General features: G+C 39.4%; 1 protein-coding gene across 1 annotated transcript in view; it reads left to right on the top strand.

The window, feature by feature from the left end:
• TBCD (tubulin folding cofactor D) overlaps positions 1 to 20986 on the top strand; it is a 120212-nt gene that overhangs the window by 73268 nt on the left and 25958 nt on the right. The window contains exons 21-26 of the mRNA XM_005424536.2: positions 576 to 636; positions 1990 to 2012; positions 12658 to 12689; positions 14960 to 15022; positions 15443 to 15519; positions 17671 to 17752. Of these exons, the coding sequence (XP_005424593.2) occupies positions 576 to 636; positions 1990 to 2012; positions 12658 to 12689; positions 14960 to 15022; positions 15443 to 15519; positions 17671 to 17752 (338 nt within the window). The remainder of the gene's footprint in view (positions 1 to 575; positions 637 to 1989; positions 2013 to 12657; positions 12690 to 14959; positions 15023 to 15442; positions 15520 to 17670; positions 17753 to 20986) is intronic.

Raw genomic sequence — 20986 nt, 5'->3', positions numbered from 1 at the left:
TGCTGTCATCCTGGGTAGGGACAGTCTTTTGTCTTCAGGGTTGGAGAAAAACCTCCTCAAGCAGCTCATGGAGTTAGACTGATTATGAATGCTGGTCCAGGTATATTTAAAAGTATATCTGTATATTTACACACACATTTACCAGCGATGTCCATCAAAAGAATTTGTGTTCAAGAAAAAAATATGATTTTTAGTAGTAGGAAGTACTTGAAATAGATGGAAGAATCACAGAAGTGTTGGAGTCTAAAAATACAACTGAGCTGAGAAGAGTTATCAGTGTACTGGCAACTATAATTGCCTGTTTTATATATATTTATATATATATAGGCTGTTATTAGGGAGTGACACAGATTTTTTTATAAGGCTTTTAGAATAGTTTTCTGTATGATGAGGAAAGAGTTTATGTTGTTATGTTTGCTGTACTATTTAAAAATAAATATTGCATATTTCTGTGGAGGATAATTTGAAAATCAAATGATTGGTTTTTTGTTTGAAAGTACAATGATGTTATGGAAAAACAATAATTTACAGCACAATGAGGAAATCTGTATTTGAAATTTTGTATACTTTTACAGATCTGTCACATACTATTTCCCTGAAAAATCATTGGAGGGGCTCAAGCAAATTCACCAAGAGGTTTGTAGCCAGCATAAATCTATTTTTAACCTGGAATGCTGCATGATTTTTAACAAAGATTTACAATTAAGGCAGCTGTTCTCCACCTTCCTCAGTCCTGTGCCAAGAGTGAGCCTTGACCTGGTGGTTTGGATACCCCCAGGCTCTGCTTCAGCTGTTTGTCCTGGTCCCTGTGTCTCCACAGTGACACTGGGGGCTCTTCTGCCTCTTGCTGAACCCCCAGCTCTGCTGCTGGAAATGACATGTCTGAAATGCCTCAGGGGGTGTTTGGTTCCTTGTCCCTCTGTCTTTGCTCCCCCTTTCTCCTCCTGACTGGCTGTGGGGTGACTGCCCAGGGGACATTTGGTGAGCCCATTCCTTGTCCCTGCATCCATAATTTCCTATTTATAGCCCTCAAAAGTCATATTCTGCATTTCAGTTCATGCATTGTCTGTATCTCTGCTTATGCTAAATGAAGTCATGTCCTGCTCATTTCCAAATACTTCTGTGGAGAGAATTTTGCTGAATTTGTCCCTTTCATTTTCAGTCATCCCATGGTGTTGGGTTTTTCATCCCAGCATGGAACAGACAATATTCCAGACAATATTCCAGCATTCAGGCTCCTGCTGTTCCTGCAGGATCTGCAGGACCTTTAGTGCTGGCAGACTTCACCCTTCACCCACCAAAATCCACAGGTGCCTCTTTAATTCTGGGCACAGCTCAGAGCTGCTGCCACAGGTTGTAAAAGCACCTTTGTCCTCCTTTAACTTTCTCATGCTCAAGTGCCTGAAAGCTTGGTCAGCACATCTCTGCACTTACGGTGGCCTTAAGTTGTTATGGTGCAGTTGCATAAAATCTCAATTTTAAATAATCTGGGGTTTTTTTGGCTTTTACTGCATAGAAATGTGATAATCTCTGATTTTTTACAGTGGCTTGCTGTAACATTAAGAATGAAGTAAGATTTTTCAGTCACATTTAAGCCTTTGGTTAAGTTTTTTCTGTTCAATCTGTAGCTTTCAAAGTTATTTTCAGTGATCAGACAATGCAGTCTATCATCATTCTGAAAGGGCCAGTGGTGGAAAGCAAATTTATTTTAAAAAGCCACACTGGCTTCCAGGGTATATGCAGAAGCAGCTTGAGTTTGGAATTCAGGAAATTAGTGCTTCATGTGTTAAGTTGGGTTTTTTTTGAAAACAAAGTTCAAATGGATATAGAAAAGTTATTTTAAAGAGGTTTTCCCTTTGAATTTTATTTTTTAAATTAACTGAAGTTTTGCACAGCTCACAGTGTATGGCACTGCATGTAGGGGGAAAAATGAAAATACTTGGATTAAACAAACTCAATTAAAATATGTGTTACCTTTTTTCCCCCCAGCTTTGCAGTCGTCAGTTGTACAGGTAAGAAAAAGATGCAAACCCATCATTTTTCATCTTGGAAAATGTCAGTTGAAGGGAATTAAACCAGGACCTGGGAAAGGGGGGAGTGTTTTGTACAGTTAGTGACACCCACCCCAGTCCCTCCCAGTGCCTCAGCTGCTGTGGCTGCAGAGGGGCTGCAGAACTGGCCTTGAACTAATGAGCCCCAAATTTCCTTTCCTTTTTCCTTTTTCCTTTTTCCTTTTTCCTTTTTCCTTTTTCCTTTTTCCTTTTTCCTTTTTCCTTTTTCCTTTTTCCTTTTTCCTTTTTCCTTTTTCCTTTTTCCTTTTTCCTTTTTCCTTTTTCCTTTTTCCTTTTTCCTTTTTCCTTTTTCCTTTTTCCTTTTTCCTTTTTCCTTTTTCCTTTTTCCTTTTTCCTTTTTCCTTTTTCCTTTTTCCTTTTTCCTTTTTCCTTTTTCCTTTTTCCTTTTTCCTTTTTCCTTTTTCCTTTTTCCTTTTTCCTTTTTCCTTTTTCCTTTTTCCTTTTTCCTTTTTCCTTCCCCCCCACCTATTTTCCTCTTTTTTCCCCCTCTTTCCCCCCTTCCCTTCCTGTCAGCTTCTCTCTGAGTTCCAGAATTCCTTTCCCCATCCTGTGTGACAAGCAGGACAGGAGCATTGCAAAAGGTTCAGGGCAGTTTTTCAGCTCTTGCGACAATGAAAATGTAAATGAGTTTTCACTAAGTTGTTTTTCATTTCCTATTTGTTGAAGCTTCCAGGAAATTAAGGGATATTGCTTAAGGAACTGTTAAGTAAATGTGAATTAAAACTGGTGTGTGACATCAGAGTTTGATTCTAAATTTAAGGGAATGAAATCATAATGACTTGTAGTCCCTAATAACTGTATATGCAAGTGAGGGTGTTTCCTCCTTTACCTGACATTTTTTGGTCATTTTTAGTTCACTTCTTCTCATGTGCCTTCCCTGAAAACAGTAAACCTGAACTAGTTTTTTATGTAATTATTAATTACAGGTTAAATGTTTTTTATGCAAGCTTTTTAATGATAGAAATTTCTGAAAAAATGATAAAATTTACTTCTGGAGGGGTCATTTAGAGAAATGTGGCACTTCCAGCCCTGGTGAGCTTGGGCTGCTGGATAGGCTTAGTGCTGATACTGTATATTCATGTCTTTGTGGGTGGCTCTCTTGGCTTCCATAAATTCTTTAATGTCAGGGTGGAGCTTGGGTGTAATTTGTTTTTGTCATAATGTGCACTTCTTGCTCTTAATGGTATTTATAAGGTGCCTACAGAAATGTTTTTGTTCTAGATAAGAGTTCTAATTCAACTCCAAGCAGGATTGATTCACTGCTGTTTGCTCTCATACTTAGCTGAGACAGAGATGTCTGCCCTAATCCATATTGTAAAATATCAGTGTGCATAAAATATTTGAAAATGGGACAAGAAAAATAAACTAGGTTATAAAAACAAACCAACAATTGAGTGTTGCTGGGCAAGCATTTAGTGAAACAAGCCAAACTTGTTTCAGGATGAGTAATTATTGCACATAATATTCCAAAGATTTCCATTTGAGAAATTGCTACCGGGAATTTTCAGTGTTAAAAACATCTCGGAGGAATGTTGAAAACCTGTGTTTTTTATTTGTATTTCAAAATTTTAAACTGTATTAACAAAGAGCATCTGGCCACATGTCTCAACTGTTGGTTAGATATTTTCCTTTCACTTATGTCCACTAAACAGCCTTGTCAGGGACTGAAGGGACTTTAATGCTTTGATCAAGCTGTTCTAGGGAACTTTTTGGCCTTTGAGAAAAAGAAAAGGAAATAAAGTGTAGAAATGCTGGATTTTGGGGTTTTTAAAGTATTTTTTTACAAACTTGGAATTTATAAATTTTAAGCTGGAATATGGGTCATGAGTTGCTTGATTGTCTGATTCTGTTGAATCCATAAGGACCTCAAGTCAGACAAGAGAAAACCAAAGTGATGGGATGGAAACATTCATAGAGCTACTCTACCATCTTTGTTTAGTAATTCTTGCCCCATCTTTACCCTGATTTTGAAAAATGGCCATGAATTATCCTTTACACAATCCTGTTTTGAGTTCTACTGCAGCCAGTGTTCAATATACTCAAAGCATTCAAATTTATTTATGCTAATTGTAGAAAATCCCATCTTCTACCATATTACCTTTTTTTTTTTTTTAAATACAAGTATTTTTCTGTCCTTGTGCAGAAGTCCTCTCTGGTTTTACCATAGTACAAAGGAGCCTGCAAGTCCAGGCACATCAGAGTGTATTTCCTGCCATTAGCCTTGATCCTGACACATCTGATGCACTGGTTTGTCTGGAGGAGCTGGTTGCTTGGAGCATTTGCATGTGCACTTCCAGCTGTGGGTTGTGCAGGAGTTTCTGGGTTTCTGTGTGGGGGTTACACCAAGGCATATGCAAACCATGCCCTGTAGAGCATCTGCCTCCTGTGCCTGTTTAGGGCTGTACAGGTTCATGAAGTTACAAAAATTGTGCTGTGTTTAATTTGGGTCAAATGGTATTTTTATGTATAAAAACCTAAGATGAAAACTTGTGGCATCTGCTGCCTTCAGCTGTGTTACCTGGGTTAGGAAATCATTCTGCTGGTTTAAACACAGTCAGTAGCCAGCCTGATTTCCATTCTGCTTCCACTGCACCAGCATGGTTAGTAGCTGGTTTTTTTTGTAGCACATCTATTTGGACTCATTCTCAACATCCTTCTCTCAAGTAACAAATGATGGGAAAGAGGAAATGGCCTTAAGCTGCACCAGGAAAGGTTTAAATTGATGTTGGAAAAAAATACTCCACTCAAAGGTTTGAGAAACCCTTGCACAGACTACCCAGGGCAGTGGTGCAGTCACCATCTCAGGGTTTTACCAATTAGAAAACCTAGATTTAAAAGACATGTTAGAAAGGGTTTAGTTTAAAAAGTTTTAACACATTTAAAAGAAGTTTTAAAAAGGTTTTAGTTTAAAAGGTTTAAAAGATGTGTTAAAAGGGTTAGGTTGGTCTGGGCAGTAGTTGGATTCAATGATCTTATAAAGGTCTTTTCCAACCCAAATAATTCTGTGATTCAATAATATGAAAAGTCTTCAAGAAAACAGTATTTTAGTAGTAGTTGTGTTAAGATTCTCTGAACCTGCCTCATCTGGTCTAAGGTTCTGGAGTGACTCTTCAGCTGAGCAGATGTTCAGTATTATTGTCACCACTAGAGATGAAGGGATGGGACTGCTTTCAGGCTAAGAATGATTTATTGCTTAGATAAACATCAGTCTCAGAGGCTGTGGGATTTTAGAGGAGCAGGCAGTTGGCCATAGCTCAAGAGTAGTCACAAATTCTTTGTTACAATATAGAACTTTCTAAACCAACATACATCTGCCACAGGGTTTATTTTACTTTCCTAACCTATCACCTTTACTTGCTTCTTCTGCACTGTGGCTACTTTTATCCAATGGGCTTCTAACTCACATGCACACGTATGCTTCTATTATAACTTCTAAACTCTTGGCTTATTCCATACAACCACACCCTCCATTATAAACCCTTCAGCATCAAATCAATACAATTTCTCTGTGACCGTGTTCACAGGGGTCCCAGGATGAGGGAAGAGATGAGGATCTGACTTTATGTTTCAGAAGGCTGATTTATTATTTTATTACATATATTATATTAAAACTATACTAAAAGAATAGAAGAAAGGATTTCATCAGAAGGCTAGCTAAGAATAGTGAAAGAAAGAAAGGTTTGTGGCTCGGACAGAGAGTCTGAGCCAGCTGACTGTGATTGGCCATTAATTAGAAACAACTGTATGAGACCAATCACAGATCTTCCTGTTGCATTCCCAGCAGCAGATAATCAATGTTTACATTTTGTTCTTGAGGCTTCTCAGCTTCTCAGGAGGAAAAGTCCTAACAGAGATGTCTGCCCTAATCCATATTGTAAAATATCAGTGTGCATAAAATATTTGAAAATGGGACAAGAAAAATAAACTAGGTTATAAAAACAAACCAACAATTGAGTGTTGCTGGGCAAGCATTTAGTGAAACAAGCCAAACTTGTTTCAGGATGAGTAATTATTGCACATAATATTCCAAAGATTTCCATTTGAGAAATTGCTACCGGGAATTTTCAGTGTTAAAAACATCTCGGAGGAATGTTGAAAACCTGTGTTTTTTATTTGTATTTCAAAATTTTAAACTGTATTAACAAAGAGCATCTGGCCACATGTCTCAACTGTTGGTTAGATATTTTCCTTTCACTTATGTCCACTAAACAGCCTTGTCAGGGACTGAAGGGACTTTAATGCTTTGATCAAGCTGTTCTAGGGAACTTTTTGGCCTTTGAGAAAAAGAAAAGGAAATAAAGTGTAGAAATGCTGGATTTTGGGGTTTTTAAAGTATTTTTTTACAAACTTGGAATTTATAAATTTTAAGCTGGAATATGGGTCATGAGTTGCTTGATTGTCTGATTCTGTTGAATCCATAAGGACCTCAAGTCAGACAAGAGAAAACCAAAGTGATGGGATGGAAACATTCATAGAGCTACTCTACCATCTTTGTTTAGTAATTCTTGCCCCATCTTTACCCTGATTTTGAAAAATGGCCATGAATTATCCTTTACACAATCCTGTTTTGAGTTCTACTGCAGCCAGTGTTCAATATACTCAAAGCATTCAAATTTATTTATGCTAATTGTAGAAAATCCCATCTTCTACCATATTACCTTTTTTTTTTTTTTAAATACAAGTATTTTTCTGTCCTTGTGCAGAAGTCCTCTCTGGTTTTACCATAGTACAAAGGAGCCTGCAAGTCCAGGCACATCAGAGTGTATTTCCTGCCATTAGCCTTGATCCTGACACATCTGATGCACTGGTTTGTCTGGAGGAGCTGGTTGCTTGGAGCATTTGCATGTGCACTTCCAGCTGTGGGTTGTGCAGGAGTTTCTGGGTTTCTGTGTGGGGGTTACACCAAGGCATATGCAAACCATGCCCTGTAGAGCATCTGCCTCCTGTGCCTGTTTAGGGCTGTACAGGTTCATGAAGTTACAAAAATTGTGCTGTGTTTAATTTGGGTCAAATGGTATTTTTATGTATAAAAACCTAAGATGAAAACTTGTGGCATCTGCTGCCTTCAGCTGTGTTACCTGGGTTAGGAAATCATTCTGCTGGTTTAAACACAGTCAGTAGCCAGCCTGATTTCCATTCTGCTTCCACTGCACCAGCATGGTTAGTAGCTGGTTTTTTTTGTAGCACATCTATTTGGACTCATTCTCAACATCCTTCTCTCAAGTAACAAATGATGGGAAAGAGGAAATGGCCTTAAGCTGCACCAGGAAAGGTTTAAATTGATGTTGGAAAAAAATACTCCACTCAAAGGTTTGAGAAACCCTTGCACAGACTACCCAGGGCAGTGGTGCAGTCACCATCTCAGGGTTTTACCAATTAGAAAACCTAGATTTAAAAGACATGTTAGAAAGGGTTTAGTTTAAAAAGTTTTAACACATTTAAAAGAAGTTTTAAAAAGGTTTTAGTTTAAAAGGTTTAAAAGATGTGTTAAAAGGGTTAGGTTGGTCTGGGCAGTAGTTGGATTCAATGATCTTATAAAGGTCTTTTCCAACCCAAATAATTCTGTGATTCAATAATATGAAAAGTCTTCAAGAAAACAGTATTTTAGTAGTAGTTGTGTTAAGATTCTCTGAACCTGCCTCATCTGGTCTAAGGTTCTGGAGTGACTCTTCAGCTGAGCAGATGTTCAGTATTATTGTCACCACTAGAGATGAAGGGATGGGACTGCTTTCAGGCTAAGAATGATTTATTGCTTAGATAAACATCAGTCTCAGAGGCTGTGGGATTTTAGAGGAGCAGGCAGTTGGCCATAGCTCAAGAGTAGTCACAAATTCTTTGTTACAATATAGAACTTTCTAAACCAACATACATCTGCCACAGGGTTTATTTTACTTTCCTAACCTATCACCTTTACTTGCTTCTTCTGCACTGTGGCTACTTTTATCCAATGGGCTTCTAACTCACATGCACACGTATGCTTCTATTATAACTTCTAAACTCTTGGCTTATTCCATACAACCACACCCTCCATTATAAACCCTTCAGCATCAAATCAATACAATTTCTCTGTGACCGTGTTCACAGGGGTCCCAGGATGAGGGAAGAGATGAGGATCTGACTTTATGTTTCAGAAGGCTGATTTATTATTTTATTACATATATTATATTAAAACTATACTAAAAGAATAGAAGAAAGGATTTCATCAGAAGGCTAGCTAAGAATAGTGAAAGAAAGAAAGGTTTGTGGCTCGGACAGAGAGTCTGAGCCAGCTGACTGTGATTGGCCATTAATTAGAAACAACTGTATGAGACCAATCACAGATCTTCCTGTTGCATTCCCAGCAGCAGATAATCAATGTTTACATTTTGTTCTTGAGGCTTCTCAGCTTCTCAGGAGGAAAAGTCCTAAGGAAAGAATTTTTCAGAAAATATCATGGCTACTTTTCTCACTTACTTAGGGCATATTCTTACTTACAACTATGGAAACATAAGTTTATGATTTTTCTGCTTAATATCTGTGTATTGTATTTTTACATCAATTTTTACAGATCAAACTCTTCAGTGTCTGTAGAAGTTTGTGTTTTTCCCATTCCCACACTTCAGAATATTTTTTAGCTTCCTTGTAGCCAGTTCTGAGTCTGACACCAGAGGCCTGAATGGCCAGCAGATGAGGAGTGGATCTGGCAGTGCAGGGCTGCCTGCAGGTGCTTGCAGTGCACTTTGTGTCTCAGCAGATGCTGCTCCAACCCTCCAGGCTTCCACCCCCAGCTGGATGTGCCGGGATGTTGGGCAGCGCCTCCCACACCGTGCCTGCGACGTGCTGCACACCCAGCCTTGCTCTGAGCTCATCCCTGGTGGTGGAGCACGTCAGCTGTGGCAGCCCAGCAGATTTAGGAGCCTGGAGTGGCAGGCAGTGTCAGTGGAAGCGGCACCTTGGGAGTTTCGGCGTTTCCAGCAGAGTAAGGGAGCCCGCAGGTGTTGACAGGTGCTGGGCAAGAGAGAAACTCAGCTCATTTCAAAGACCTTGAAGGTTGTAACTGATCTTGATGGTTTCAGGGCAAATGTGTTTCTTGGCATGCATCTGCCTAAAAGAGTTTTTTTTAGGCATATGAGCTTAATCAGCAAAGAATTCCAGCTTTGCAACAAAGCTCATCTTAACAGTTCCTCTGGGTTCAGAGGGTTTTATGCATTCAGGGCTCTCTGAGATCCTGCTGCACTGTCCTCTGAAGCGTTACAAAGTGAAATTCTTCTGCTACAAACTCAAGTCACTGGGAAAGGTTTTGCTTCCACACAGCCAGGATTTCGCCTGTAGCATTCTGATGTTAGAATACAACGTGGCATAGAATTTCCAGTAGCCTAAAACTTGGTGTTTCTCGTGTTGGTGGGGTTTATTCTGTGCATCCTGAAGGGTTGGCCATGAAAGCTTTGTTAACCTATTGAGCTGAGCTCAGGGGTTTCCCTTTCCCCCTGGTGGACCCTCTGATAAAGCCATTCTGTACCTCCAAAATCCAGGGAATGTGCAACCTGGACCTTTAAAGATACCTCAGTTCTATTTGGGACAAAGAGTTCCCAAGGAAAATGCTTGGTTGTTGGTCCTGTGGAGGTGAAGTATGTGTTCTCAGCTTTCCCAAAATCCAGTATTTACAACTGAATCTCTTCAGCTATTCCAGTACTTCTAAATTCAGATTTGAATATCTGTGAAAACATAGATGCTTTTCAATTCTAAACAGCTTCAGTTAGTGTTATTTTTATTGTCTGAAAGAGGAATTCTGGCTTTTGCACAAAAAGCAGCAGGCTTAAAATAATTTTAAAAAATAAATCCACAAAAGTACTTTGAACTTCTTTACGCCCTGAGAACAGCACTGTCACTGGTTCTGATTCAAGGCAATGTAATTATAGAATAGATTCTGTCATTCTTAGGTCAGTAATGTTAATTCCTCAGTTCTGCAAGGGTTTATTTATTTTATTTTCCACACATCCATTGTGACTCATCCCAGGATGTTTCTAGGAGAGAAGCATTGCTGTGGAGCTGCACACAGGAAGGGATGCTCAGGAGCTTGTGGGGCCTGGGCACTGCATCAGTCAATTTGCAAATTGAATTAATAATTAAAGCTTGAAACAGGTACATCTAATAATGTGATGCAACTTGTGGATGTGTCTTTGAAATAAAAAAGAAGGAATAGTGACAGTACAGCAAAATTCAGAATCTCTGAATTAGGTAGATCCGTATCTTTTTAATTTAGTGAAATACTGTGGAGTGAGATAAAGTTAATAGCAAGATGTGCATCATGTTTGACAAACCAAGCACTGGCTGAGGAAAGATCTTGGATTATGGTAGAATTTTTGGTTCTTAAAGTGAAATATGGATGAGCTGTGGAAAGGGAGAACAAAATTAGCTTTATTGGTGGACATAGAGTGTCTGGGCAAGAACCAACTCAGGAAGCTTTGCAGGGGAGCACACTCAGGTCATGGTGCCACCCAGAGGGACTGGATTGCAGTTTGTGCCACGTGGAAAAGATGCTATGCAAATCCCTGTCACCTTTCTGCATTCTTGCATGGGGACAGCAATCCTCAGAGAGGCTCTGAACTGAATTGGAGTTGGTGAAATGCCAGAGGAAGGGATAGCACTCAAATTATTACCATCAGCACAGCTTGGAGTGGCCTGACTTCCTTCTTGGCAGAGTGAGGAAATGGAGAGGAGCAGCCTTTGTGAGTCAGTTTTGCTTTGTAGTTGGAGCAGAACAGTCCATATCTGAATCCCTGCATCAGCAGACTCTGCTGCACACCAAACACATTTGCAAGGTGATTATTTTATACTCATTTGCAGCAAGGCAAGGAATGGGTGAAGGCAAAATTAAGGGGAGAAGAAGTGTGGAAGAGGAAGCGAGGCTTGCCACATCAGTCACCTGCTTTTGCTGCTGTCTCGACTCCTTGCATCACTTTTTTTGTTTTCTAATTTAAATTTTTTAGAAGCTGGAGAGCAGACAGCATGGCAGGAAGGTGGGGTAGACAATACACAGACCTTATCAGCATGAGGATGTAAAATCTCTGCTTGCTTCCTACAATGATAAACTGAGCTGGAGATTATTAAATTAAGCCTGATCTATATTGATTGTGGAAAGCAAAAGTTTCTCAATTAAAGGAAGTGCTGACCTATGTCGAATGAGAATATTGTGGAGTTGGCATCTCTGTGTTACCTGAAACACCAATGAAATTGTTGAGCAGTCAGAAACCCAGAGCATATTACAGAAGGGACCTCCTCGTGTGGAATGGAAAAACCTGTTTCAAATGTTCAGGCTTTTGAAGCTCATACAAAGGGATAAACTGGAGAACAAAGTTGTAAGAGCTGTTAGGATTGCTAAGCTGGCCTTCTGAGCACAGCTACTAATTTTATTGTGGGGAGGGAGGAGGAGAGGAGGGAAGAAAATGTTTAAAAGAAACAAAAAACAACAAGCAAATAAACAGGTTTTTGTTGTTGCTGCCCTTGCTGGGAGTTTCTGCCAGAGCATGGACATGCAAACAGGTGATTAAGGGTTTGGCTCACCTCAGGGAGGAAATATTCCAGCAGAAGTGAAGGCAGACAATGAGGAGTCAGGGGAGGAAACATCCAAAGGAAGGGGAGGTCAAAGGTTCACAAAATGGAGCAGTGAAGCCACAGAGGGTGACACAGAGTGAAAGACCTCAGGCATTGCCTTGGGGCTGGGGATCCAGACAAGCAGCAGACTCTGCTCAGTGGGGTCAGGAGAAGTCTCTGCCCACAGCCAGGAGAAGCCAAAGAATGCAAACAGGCCCTGCCATCTCCAGGATGTTTTCCCTCTCCCCACTTTCTGCCCAGTTCAGATTTTCCTCTCCCAGTGCTGTTTCTGGCCAGGCTCCTGTTCAGAGAGAGGAACTGGGCTGAGGTCTGAGGTGGTGAAACCATCCTTGAGGAACACAGCTTTACCCCAGGAGGGTCTGAAGTGGCTTGAGCCATTTGTTCCTCTCCCTTTTCCGATGTGTTTCTTGTGGTGATAAACAAAATCACCTGGGACAGGGTTGAGCAGGAAAAGAGAAGGGTGGTAAATCTCACCTGGAGAGGAAACCAGTTAACATATGTGAAAATGGGAACTGGGAATGGAAGTTTCTACTTAGTTTTAGAGAGATGATGCTTTTATTTAAAAATTGCACGTAGTTCCTTTTCATTTTCATTTTTCCTTTTCATTTGTGGAAATCAGAAGCTGGTAGAGACTGCATGACTGGAAAGTCCTTTGGCCAGTCTCATGGGCTTGGAATGTTCCTGAAGCAAGTGAAAAGAAAAGCAAAATGAACGTGACAGTCTTTTTATTATTCACATTAAAGATTAGGAAGACTGGGAGTGCATTTTTGCAAAAAGAAAGCTTAATATTCAGGAGGGGTTTGTATTATTCACGCTGAAGTCAAGAAAAGTTGATTTAAAAGGAAGCAGACTTGATCAAACACAAAACTGTGGGCATCTTGTGCTCTGCTTTCATTCTGAAATGGTTTTGAGGTGCTTTTTGCCTCACTCTGGGCAGTGTACACAGGTTGCCTGTGGTGGCTGTTCTCTGAAGGATGTTTCTGCTTTGCAGGGGTTTAGGTGGAGAGCTGATGAGACCAGCTGGTAAGTACCACAGCTGGGGGGGACAGCACCAGAGGTGCCCTGAGGAATCTGGCTGTTGATGTCTTTCCAGTTTGTTTTGCATGTGTTGTGTTGAATGTGTAAGCAAAGTCTGCACAGTAATTAAGAAAAGATGAACTTTGGAGGCCAATCAGCAGATGGGTGCAGCAGGACATGGGGTGTAAATACATTTGGAACAACCAATGCAATTGGAATAACTCTGTGTAAGAGCTGGAGATGGTTCTGGGCTCTGTGTCACACTGTGTCCTTCTGCTGTTGCACACAATGAAGTTTTTTCAGGGTTGAACTGTCTGCCTTCAGTGATTTACTCCAATTCCTCTCCAGAAGAGATATAATCTGCGCTTTTAGACAGAAGCCATGGTGGAAATCGTGATTTTATCATAACACGTGTGTGCACAGAAGTGAAGCACAAAGACCATATAAACAACAGTCTGTGGGGAGTGTGGCACCACAGAAAAGATGGATTTGGAAGATTGTTATAAGCTGAAAAAAGGAAGGGTGTTGCAGGAAGAGGTAGGCTGGGTGGATGAGGAAATGATGCCAGCTTGGTTTCCTGCTTGTGAGCTGAATGAAGGAAGTGCTGCAGAGCAGATTCCAGCTTGGAAGATCTGAAACAGTCCAGACTTCATGGGTGAAAGAGCTCCAGCACTGAGGTGGAAGAGAAGGAGGATTTGAGTGAGATTTGACACAAAAAAGCAAGCTGAAGGAATAGGTTTTTGTGATATGTTTTAGCTTTTAAGCAGCTGAACATTTCATGGTTTTGGAGAAATACAAACGGCAGTATTTTGGCATGATACAAGTGTGTAGGTGGAATGAGAGAAGAACTGAAAATGTTCCACAAATTGCCTGCATGTCTAATGAAGATGATGGTCTCAACCACAACAGAGCACAAAGAAGTGCAGAGAGCTGAGGAGGAACCCCAAGAGACTTGGGTTTAGGCACATTGCACTTGTCTGTGAATAAACATTAGCACAGAGAAGCTGACACACAGTACTGAGAGGATTTCATGTGGCATTGCCATGGTGAGCAGTGAGTTCAGGAGTAGATTTGGAGCCCAGTAAGTTGATTATAAATGGAGGTGATGAGCTGTGTACAGAGCCCAGAGGAAGAGTAAACAATCAGGTTGTGGAAGGAGAGGAAAACAAAACAATGGTATTACTTTATATTCTGTCCTTTCCCTCCTCTCCACCAGCTCTAAAGCAGCCAGGCAGTGACATGGAGCTGGACCAATCTCATTAATTTGAGCTGAACCCCAGGAGGTGAAAGATAATGGTATTCCCCAGGTGCGGAGTTTTCATTTGAGAAATAGAGTCAATCTGTTGGACAGAAAATTTGCAGTGTTTACTGTGCTAATCTCCATTCCCTAAAAAAGCCTCAAAACTTTTTAAAAAATACAGTTCTCAAAGTGGGTTTGTAAGCATTACAGCTCTCAAGTTCATAGATTAAATTTGCAGTGTTTACCTCCATTCCCCCCAAAAAAAACAAACCTGAAAACCTTTTAAAAAATACAATTCTCAAAGTAGGTTTGTAAGCATTACAACTCTAATAAGTTCATAGATCAAATTTTCAGTGTTTACTGTGTTAATCTTCATTCCCCAAAAAAAACCCTCAAAACTTTTTAAAAATTACAGTTCTCAAAGTGGGTTTATAAGCATTAGAACTCTAATAAGTTTATAGATTAAAAATAATAAGGGCTTTATTATGAAAAGGATGTGCTCATGTATTCCAAGTATCAAAGGAAATAAAGTTGCATCCAGTTTCATAGCTCCCAGCTGTGTGCAGTGAACAAATGCCACTCCTTGGAGGTTCAAAAACAATGTGAATAAGAGGTAGAAAAACCTGTCATATATATTTGAATAGTTTTTAGTGCTGTAGTATTATCCTTGTCTCAGTTGGTTTACTGTCACTGATGCTACACTGCCATTTCTGGGCTGTGTAACAAAAAAAAAGTGGCTGATATGTGTGTGCACACCTTGAATGGCAGAGGGGAAAAACATCCCCCCAAACAAGGGATTTTGCAGAATTGGTGGGAGTAACTCATGTCAGAGGACAGTTACAGCATTGTAGTGATTTCTGTACAAAGGTAATTTCCTTCCAATTTTTAATTTCCCTTAGTTTGAATATCTATTTGCAAATCTTCATCAATTTAAAATTAATGCTGATGTAACTTCCTGTGGTTGTCTCTTCAAAATTGCTACAATTTCTCTTTTCTGGGGGGTATTGATCTTGTTATCAAACTTATTTTCTTACAGTCTGCACTTTAATTGAGAAGTTGTCACTATCAAAAATGCCATTTAGAGGGGATCCAATAATCAGTAAGTCCTATTTAAAATAACTTTCCATGAATGTGGTTATTATTCATTAAAGTATTAAGAAATTATGCCTTTCAAAGAAGCAAAATTAATGGGGTTGGGTGGTGTAACACATTAAAAAAAATACCAAAAATATAGACAAATACTGCAGCAGATGCTGATGCAATTTGAAGATTTGGTTTTTAGCTGTTGACAATAAATAAAATGTGCAGTACTCAGCATCACCAGGCATGGGGTGGTCACTGTGGACATGGAAATCCAGACTGGAGCAGCTCTGCTGGGAGTCACAGCCTTGTTTAATTTGGAAAACCAAGGGTACAGATTGATCTGTGTAATTGCTGGTCTATGGAAAAATTAAATAGAGAATATTGGAGTTCAGAAAATAAGAAAAGTTAAAGCTGTTTATGTTCCTTGCTGTTGCAGGTGGTTGGCAGTGGTTAATAAATGACAGCCTAAGACATCTCACTCTTGTTTCCAGTGCTGCACGACAGCATATAAAGGTACAATAATTTCTCCTCCTTCATGTGGTCACATGAAATACAAAATTAGAAATTCTTTTGCTTTCCTTTGGTGGAATATCCATGGCATCTTATTGGTTCTTGATTGCATGTTTCTTAGATGTGTGAGAAGGGATATTTTAAAAAGTGTATTTTGAATTCCTCAAGATTCCAGTGGACCTTTCTGATTAATACTTGAGCAGTTATCCCAAAGGTTGTTCCTGTCGTACCTCTGGACAGGCTGATGGTGCTGGAAGCTGCTCTGTAGTTATATTTAGAGAGTGTTTTGCTTCTGTTTTGGTGTACCTGTATTCTGTGTGGTTTCAGAGAACTCCAGTGACAATTAAAAATGCTCTGGATGATGACACACAGGTACTCTGTGAGCTTTGCTGTGAGTTACCAGAGTTATTCCGGACAAGCAGCTTAAATTTTCCATTAAACTCTGCTGTAAATCGTTTTTCTGTGCTCTCAGACTGCTCTGATTCTGAATATTAAATCCATTGATGGATGCGTCTCATGCTGTTTTATTTACACCATCTTAACACCTCCAGTTATTCACCTTAATTTTCCCAAGAAATCCCATGGCAGTTTGATCTCTGCTGAATTATAAAGGCAATTTCTGTCTGCCCTGCTAGAGCTTACAGCCAATCTGAATTGAACACACTGTGTTCATTGTGTTAGCTTTTGGTAATAAGATAAAAAGGCATTTCAGGTATCTCACACCTCATCTTTTAAAGCTTTCCTTGGGAGACGGAGGAGATTGGAGTTGTGTCCAAATCACTGAAGGAAATTTAAAAAAGAAATTTGAATTCTTAGGATATTCTTTTGGCATTAACAATTTATTCAAAGTGCTGGTATGTCTTATAACTGGAACTTCTAAATCAAAAGCTTAAAAGAATTAATTATAGGCTGTAGAGAATTTTAACTTGTTTGGTAAAGATCACTTAAAGCCAGGCAAAATGTATTTAGCAAATGGCAGTTCTCACTTAATTCTGCTTCTGTTTTAGAGAGAAATATTTTTAAGGGCAATGCTTAAGATTTTGAAAAAAAATCTTTTTTTTTTCTGACATATAATATTCTCTTCCAGTTTAACTTCATACATTTAAGGTGAAAAACATTTCATTTAGAAAGTGGAATATCTGAGCAATCTGGTCTGGTCCAAGGCATCCCTGCCTGTGGCAGAGGTTGGGTAATTTGGCATTTAAAGGTCCCTGATCTACAGCAGCTGGATAATTCTGCATATTTTGTTACTATTATCCCTGTGGTAGTTAGAATATTGTTTAGGTGAGTGCTGGTTTTCTTTCCTTGATTTTGCATAGAGAACTTGTCTGAAGTGTCTTTGAGGGCAGAATGAATCAGCTGGGCAGGATTTCTGTGTTACAGCTGAGATTTCTTGTACCTGGAGAACATGAGTGTTAATAAATCTTGTTGCTGTTAACATGAAGTGAACAGGGCATAGCTTTTGTGTGCTTTCACATTTATTATAATTTTGGGGAACATTATATTATCAGCTGAAAAGTATAATTCAGCCATAAATTCTATTCTATTATGTATTCTATTAAATTCTATTCTATATTCTATTCTGTTCTTTCTGAAATAGCAGCTGAGTTATTTTGTGTTCTGTATCAGTAACTGAAACCACTCTAAAAATGAGGAGGCTCAGGTATAACACACAACCATTGATCCTTTTCTAAGCCAATTAAGATTAGGACCCCAAGCCTGTGATCCTGCATGTTTGGGCTTTTTTGTTTATTACCTTCAGCCCATGTTCTTTTCTGTGTTTCCTTTCTGTAGCTCTCTGGGAGGGTGTGTTTCTTGTCAATCTGACATCATTATATGGAAGATAAAAGAATGACTTGCGTGTTTTGTAATGCTGTGTCATCCTGAAGATCTTTCATCTGAACTGAAAATACATTTCATACATTACTGTTCTTGTTTTAAATGCTAATTTAGCTTACTGGTCATATTGAAGGAATAAGATGAAAATCTGTTTTTTCCTTACATAAGTTTCCTTACTAAACCAGTATTGGGAAGAAGTAATAAGAAAGAAAATGCCAGTATCTGAGAAGAATATTTTTTTTTAATCCACTTTATTTTTCCTTTAAAATTTTAAGATATGAAGTGAATAAATGCATTTCTGTGCCTTTGTTGCAGGAGTCTGCAGTGTCTGCACTGGCTGCTCTGTGCAATGAATTTTACATCAACGAGAGGGGAGAAGCTGATCCAGCTCTGCAGGGTAATGATTCATGTTTAACATACAGGCACAGAGTAGTGGGCTGGAGCAAACTTGCACTTTGGAGGGATTGCACAGAACAAGGAGGGGCAGCACTGGTTTTAAAACAGCTTAAAATTCATCAGGAAAAACTAACTGACAGCTGAAAGTTGTCTGAAAAATGACAACTCGTAGTGTAGGAAATGTCTCATTTCCTCCATAAATGCTGGCTTTAGACTGGAGGTGAGCAGAAGGTACCACAATAATGAGGCAAATTTATATTGCTTTTCTATTCCATACTGCAAAACAAAACAAAAAAACCCAACGATTGTGTGTTTCTAAAATCCTAAATTTTAACAAAGTGAATCTTTTTCACATCCTATTTTGATAAACTCTGCCAGAGATCATGGCTGATTTACAGGAGAGTTGCTAAGGGATTAGAAAAGGATAGAAAAGGACACCCAGAGTTCTGGTAAATGTGCATGTGAAAGCTCATGTGTTTGTGTTGGGATCAGCAGTACAGGAGGAGGCTTAAACTTCTCTCAGGGCTGTATGAATCAGCATCTTTGTTTATACTGCTTTTCTTGTACCTGTCTTCCTTTCAAGGATCAGATTGTATCATGTCCATCAGAGACAAATTGCTGGATTGTACAGATAAATATTATAAGAATAACAACATTTATATTCTTGTTTTTCTAAATATGACAATGAACTTACATACACTTAATGAAATATTGATTTCTTTCTCTGTTTCTTGCCATTATTAAATCAGGTAACAAAATACCTATTATTTATTTGTCTTAGAGTTGTTCCCAAAATTATGTTGATATGGAGCACATATGTGTATTTTCCATGCCCCAAAGACATTAGGGCTGAACTATAAAAGCAGCCTATCCTGATTTGAAAATGCTTTCTGTAGTGCTAAATCTTTACATTTTTTTGTCAAAAAACCCCAAACAAACAAACCCAAACCCTAAAATAGCCCTTTCCCTGCTGGAGTTTGGCCCTGCCTACCAGATTCTTAGTGGGCAGCATGGAAAGATGTGAAATGGTCCCAAGGCAGCTAAAATCCCCACAAGCTCAGGAAAGGTTCACGTGTCAAACCAGAACGTGCTGGGCAGGAGGAGGCAATGCTGAGTCAAAGCAAACAAACTAAAAATGAGTTGAAAAGGTGATAGGGCAAATTTTATATAAGGATGAAGTTTTGAGTTTCTGTAAAATTGGACTGGAAAACTCAGGCAGGTGCCCAAGTCAGGAAGGAGAAGGGATTTGCTGCAAGTACAGGCTGCAGATGTTGTGGCTTTATTCATTTAGAATCCTCTGAAGCCTCATGGTTTTTTTCCTGGATTTGAGGTTTACTTTTCATCTGCCATGTGCTTGGAGGGACCGTGGCAGTGTGGCTGTGATGGTCTAGGGACACAATTAGGTCAAATTTGTATATATAGATAAAATTTCTCATGGGATTTTCTGAAGTAGAATTGTGAATTGACAATTTTTCTGTTCTATAAAACTCTCTGGTCAGCTCCATCTTGAGTACCCTTTTATTTGCCCTTGGCTGCACTGGACCCTGCTCCACACATGATAACAGAAGTGCCATCACACATGCAAGCATCTTTTAAAAAAACAAACAAACAAAAAGATGTATTTTATCTCTGTACCCATACAAATTTCATGCTTGTGGGATTGAAATCCAGTAGTAAAAATCCTCCCAGAGTGTGTGATGGATGTGGGTATGTGTGGAAGCTGCAGTGCAGGTGACATTCAGCACAGTGCACGTGCCTTAGATAAATCAGTCAAAGCAGGTCTGGACATGATCAAGGGCATTAGGGGAAAAAAAAGCTTTTGGTAAAATTTAACCAGAGTTTCATGTTGCTTGATGATTAAAATGAAAACACCCATCAGGGGTGCTTTAGCAGTTTGACATTCTGAATCTGTCCTTATAAGGCTGCAGTTTTTTTGAATCACTACTTTTGCCTCTGTTTGCTTTGACCTTCTCTTCGTGTTTTCCTGTCTTAGTGTGTTCTGGTTTGGTTTTGCTGACTTTCTCTTTTAATATCCTTTCAGGATGGGTTGTGTGGAATTAATATTGTAGACACTTCATAGGCCCTGTTGGTTTATGAAGCTGAAGGCTCTTAGAAGAATATTAACATTTGCATTACACTTTCCACCATAATTACTGAGTGGTTATAAGTAAAGAGCTGTTTTTGTCTCATTGCTGTGTCATTTGGCTAAAATGTCAATCTTAAATTTCCATCACTCAGAGTGGAAACTGTCACAGCCTCACTGTTCAAGGTCTTCTTGCTGTCACAGCAAACACTGCATCTTCCTGTGGCCTCAGGACTCCTAACACCCTGGTGGTTTGGAAAGTTTTAAATAAATGTGCTTATCTGGAGGTGTTGCTCACCTCTGGCCAGGGAGCTGGGCTGCTGATGGGAGGGACAAGCTGGGGCCTGTCCATTGCATTGGGGTTTAAAAAAACAGTCAGGAATTATGATGAATGGAGAGTTTCTTATGGCAACTCTTCTTTCTTCCTCTAGCAAATATTGCTCAACCATTTAAACCTTAGATTACAGTAAGCACTGGCACAATTATGTAATCTTCCCAGGATCTCTGGTTCTTCTTCTTGGAGGATTAAAAAGTGTCTGTGCAGTAAGGGGATTGATAAGACCACCTTGCTCCTGTCTGAATCAGAGCTGTGTTTCTTGCAGCTGGCTTGGAGAAGCTTTTCTGGAGTACTTTGGTTTTCTCTGCATTTTACAGGAGAGTTTAATGTGAAAAATTGGGTAAAGGAAGTATTGGCTGCAAGTCTGAGATACAGACTGCAGCAGCAATGTGAACCTGTTCTTGGCTTTTCCTCTTTTTATTTTTTCCTACACCCTCATTTTCTCCTTGATACAATTTTACATGTTTGCTGAGGCTCCTTTTTCCATGCCCAGCTGGGTTTATTCTGTGTTTATTCTTGTGCCTCTTGACTCTGCTGCTGTTTGCAGGGTCACTGTCCCCACTGTGTCCTGTGCCAGCACACAGAACCAAAGGGGGCATTTCTTCCTGAGCTTTCTCCTCCAAAACACCCAACTTCATTAATGAAAAATGATCTGAAAATTTATCCCTGTTTAGATATGATCTGTGTGTGTGCTAAAGCAGGACCCCAGTCAGGAGCTTTCTGAGGGAAAACTGTTAAAATAACTGATATTTACAAACCTGGGGATTCCCTGCCTAACACAGAACACTTATCCAGTGATAAAAAATGGAGACCTA

The sequence above is a fragment of the Geospiza fortis genome, unplaced genomic scaffold, assembly GCF_000277835.1.
Source record: "Geospiza fortis unplaced genomic scaffold, GeoFor_1.0 scaffold244, whole genome shotgun sequence".
NCBI lineage: Eukaryota > Metazoa > Chordata > Aves > Passeriformes > Thraupidae > Geospiza > Geospiza fortis.
This window is presented reverse-complemented; position numbering and strand designations above follow the sequence as displayed.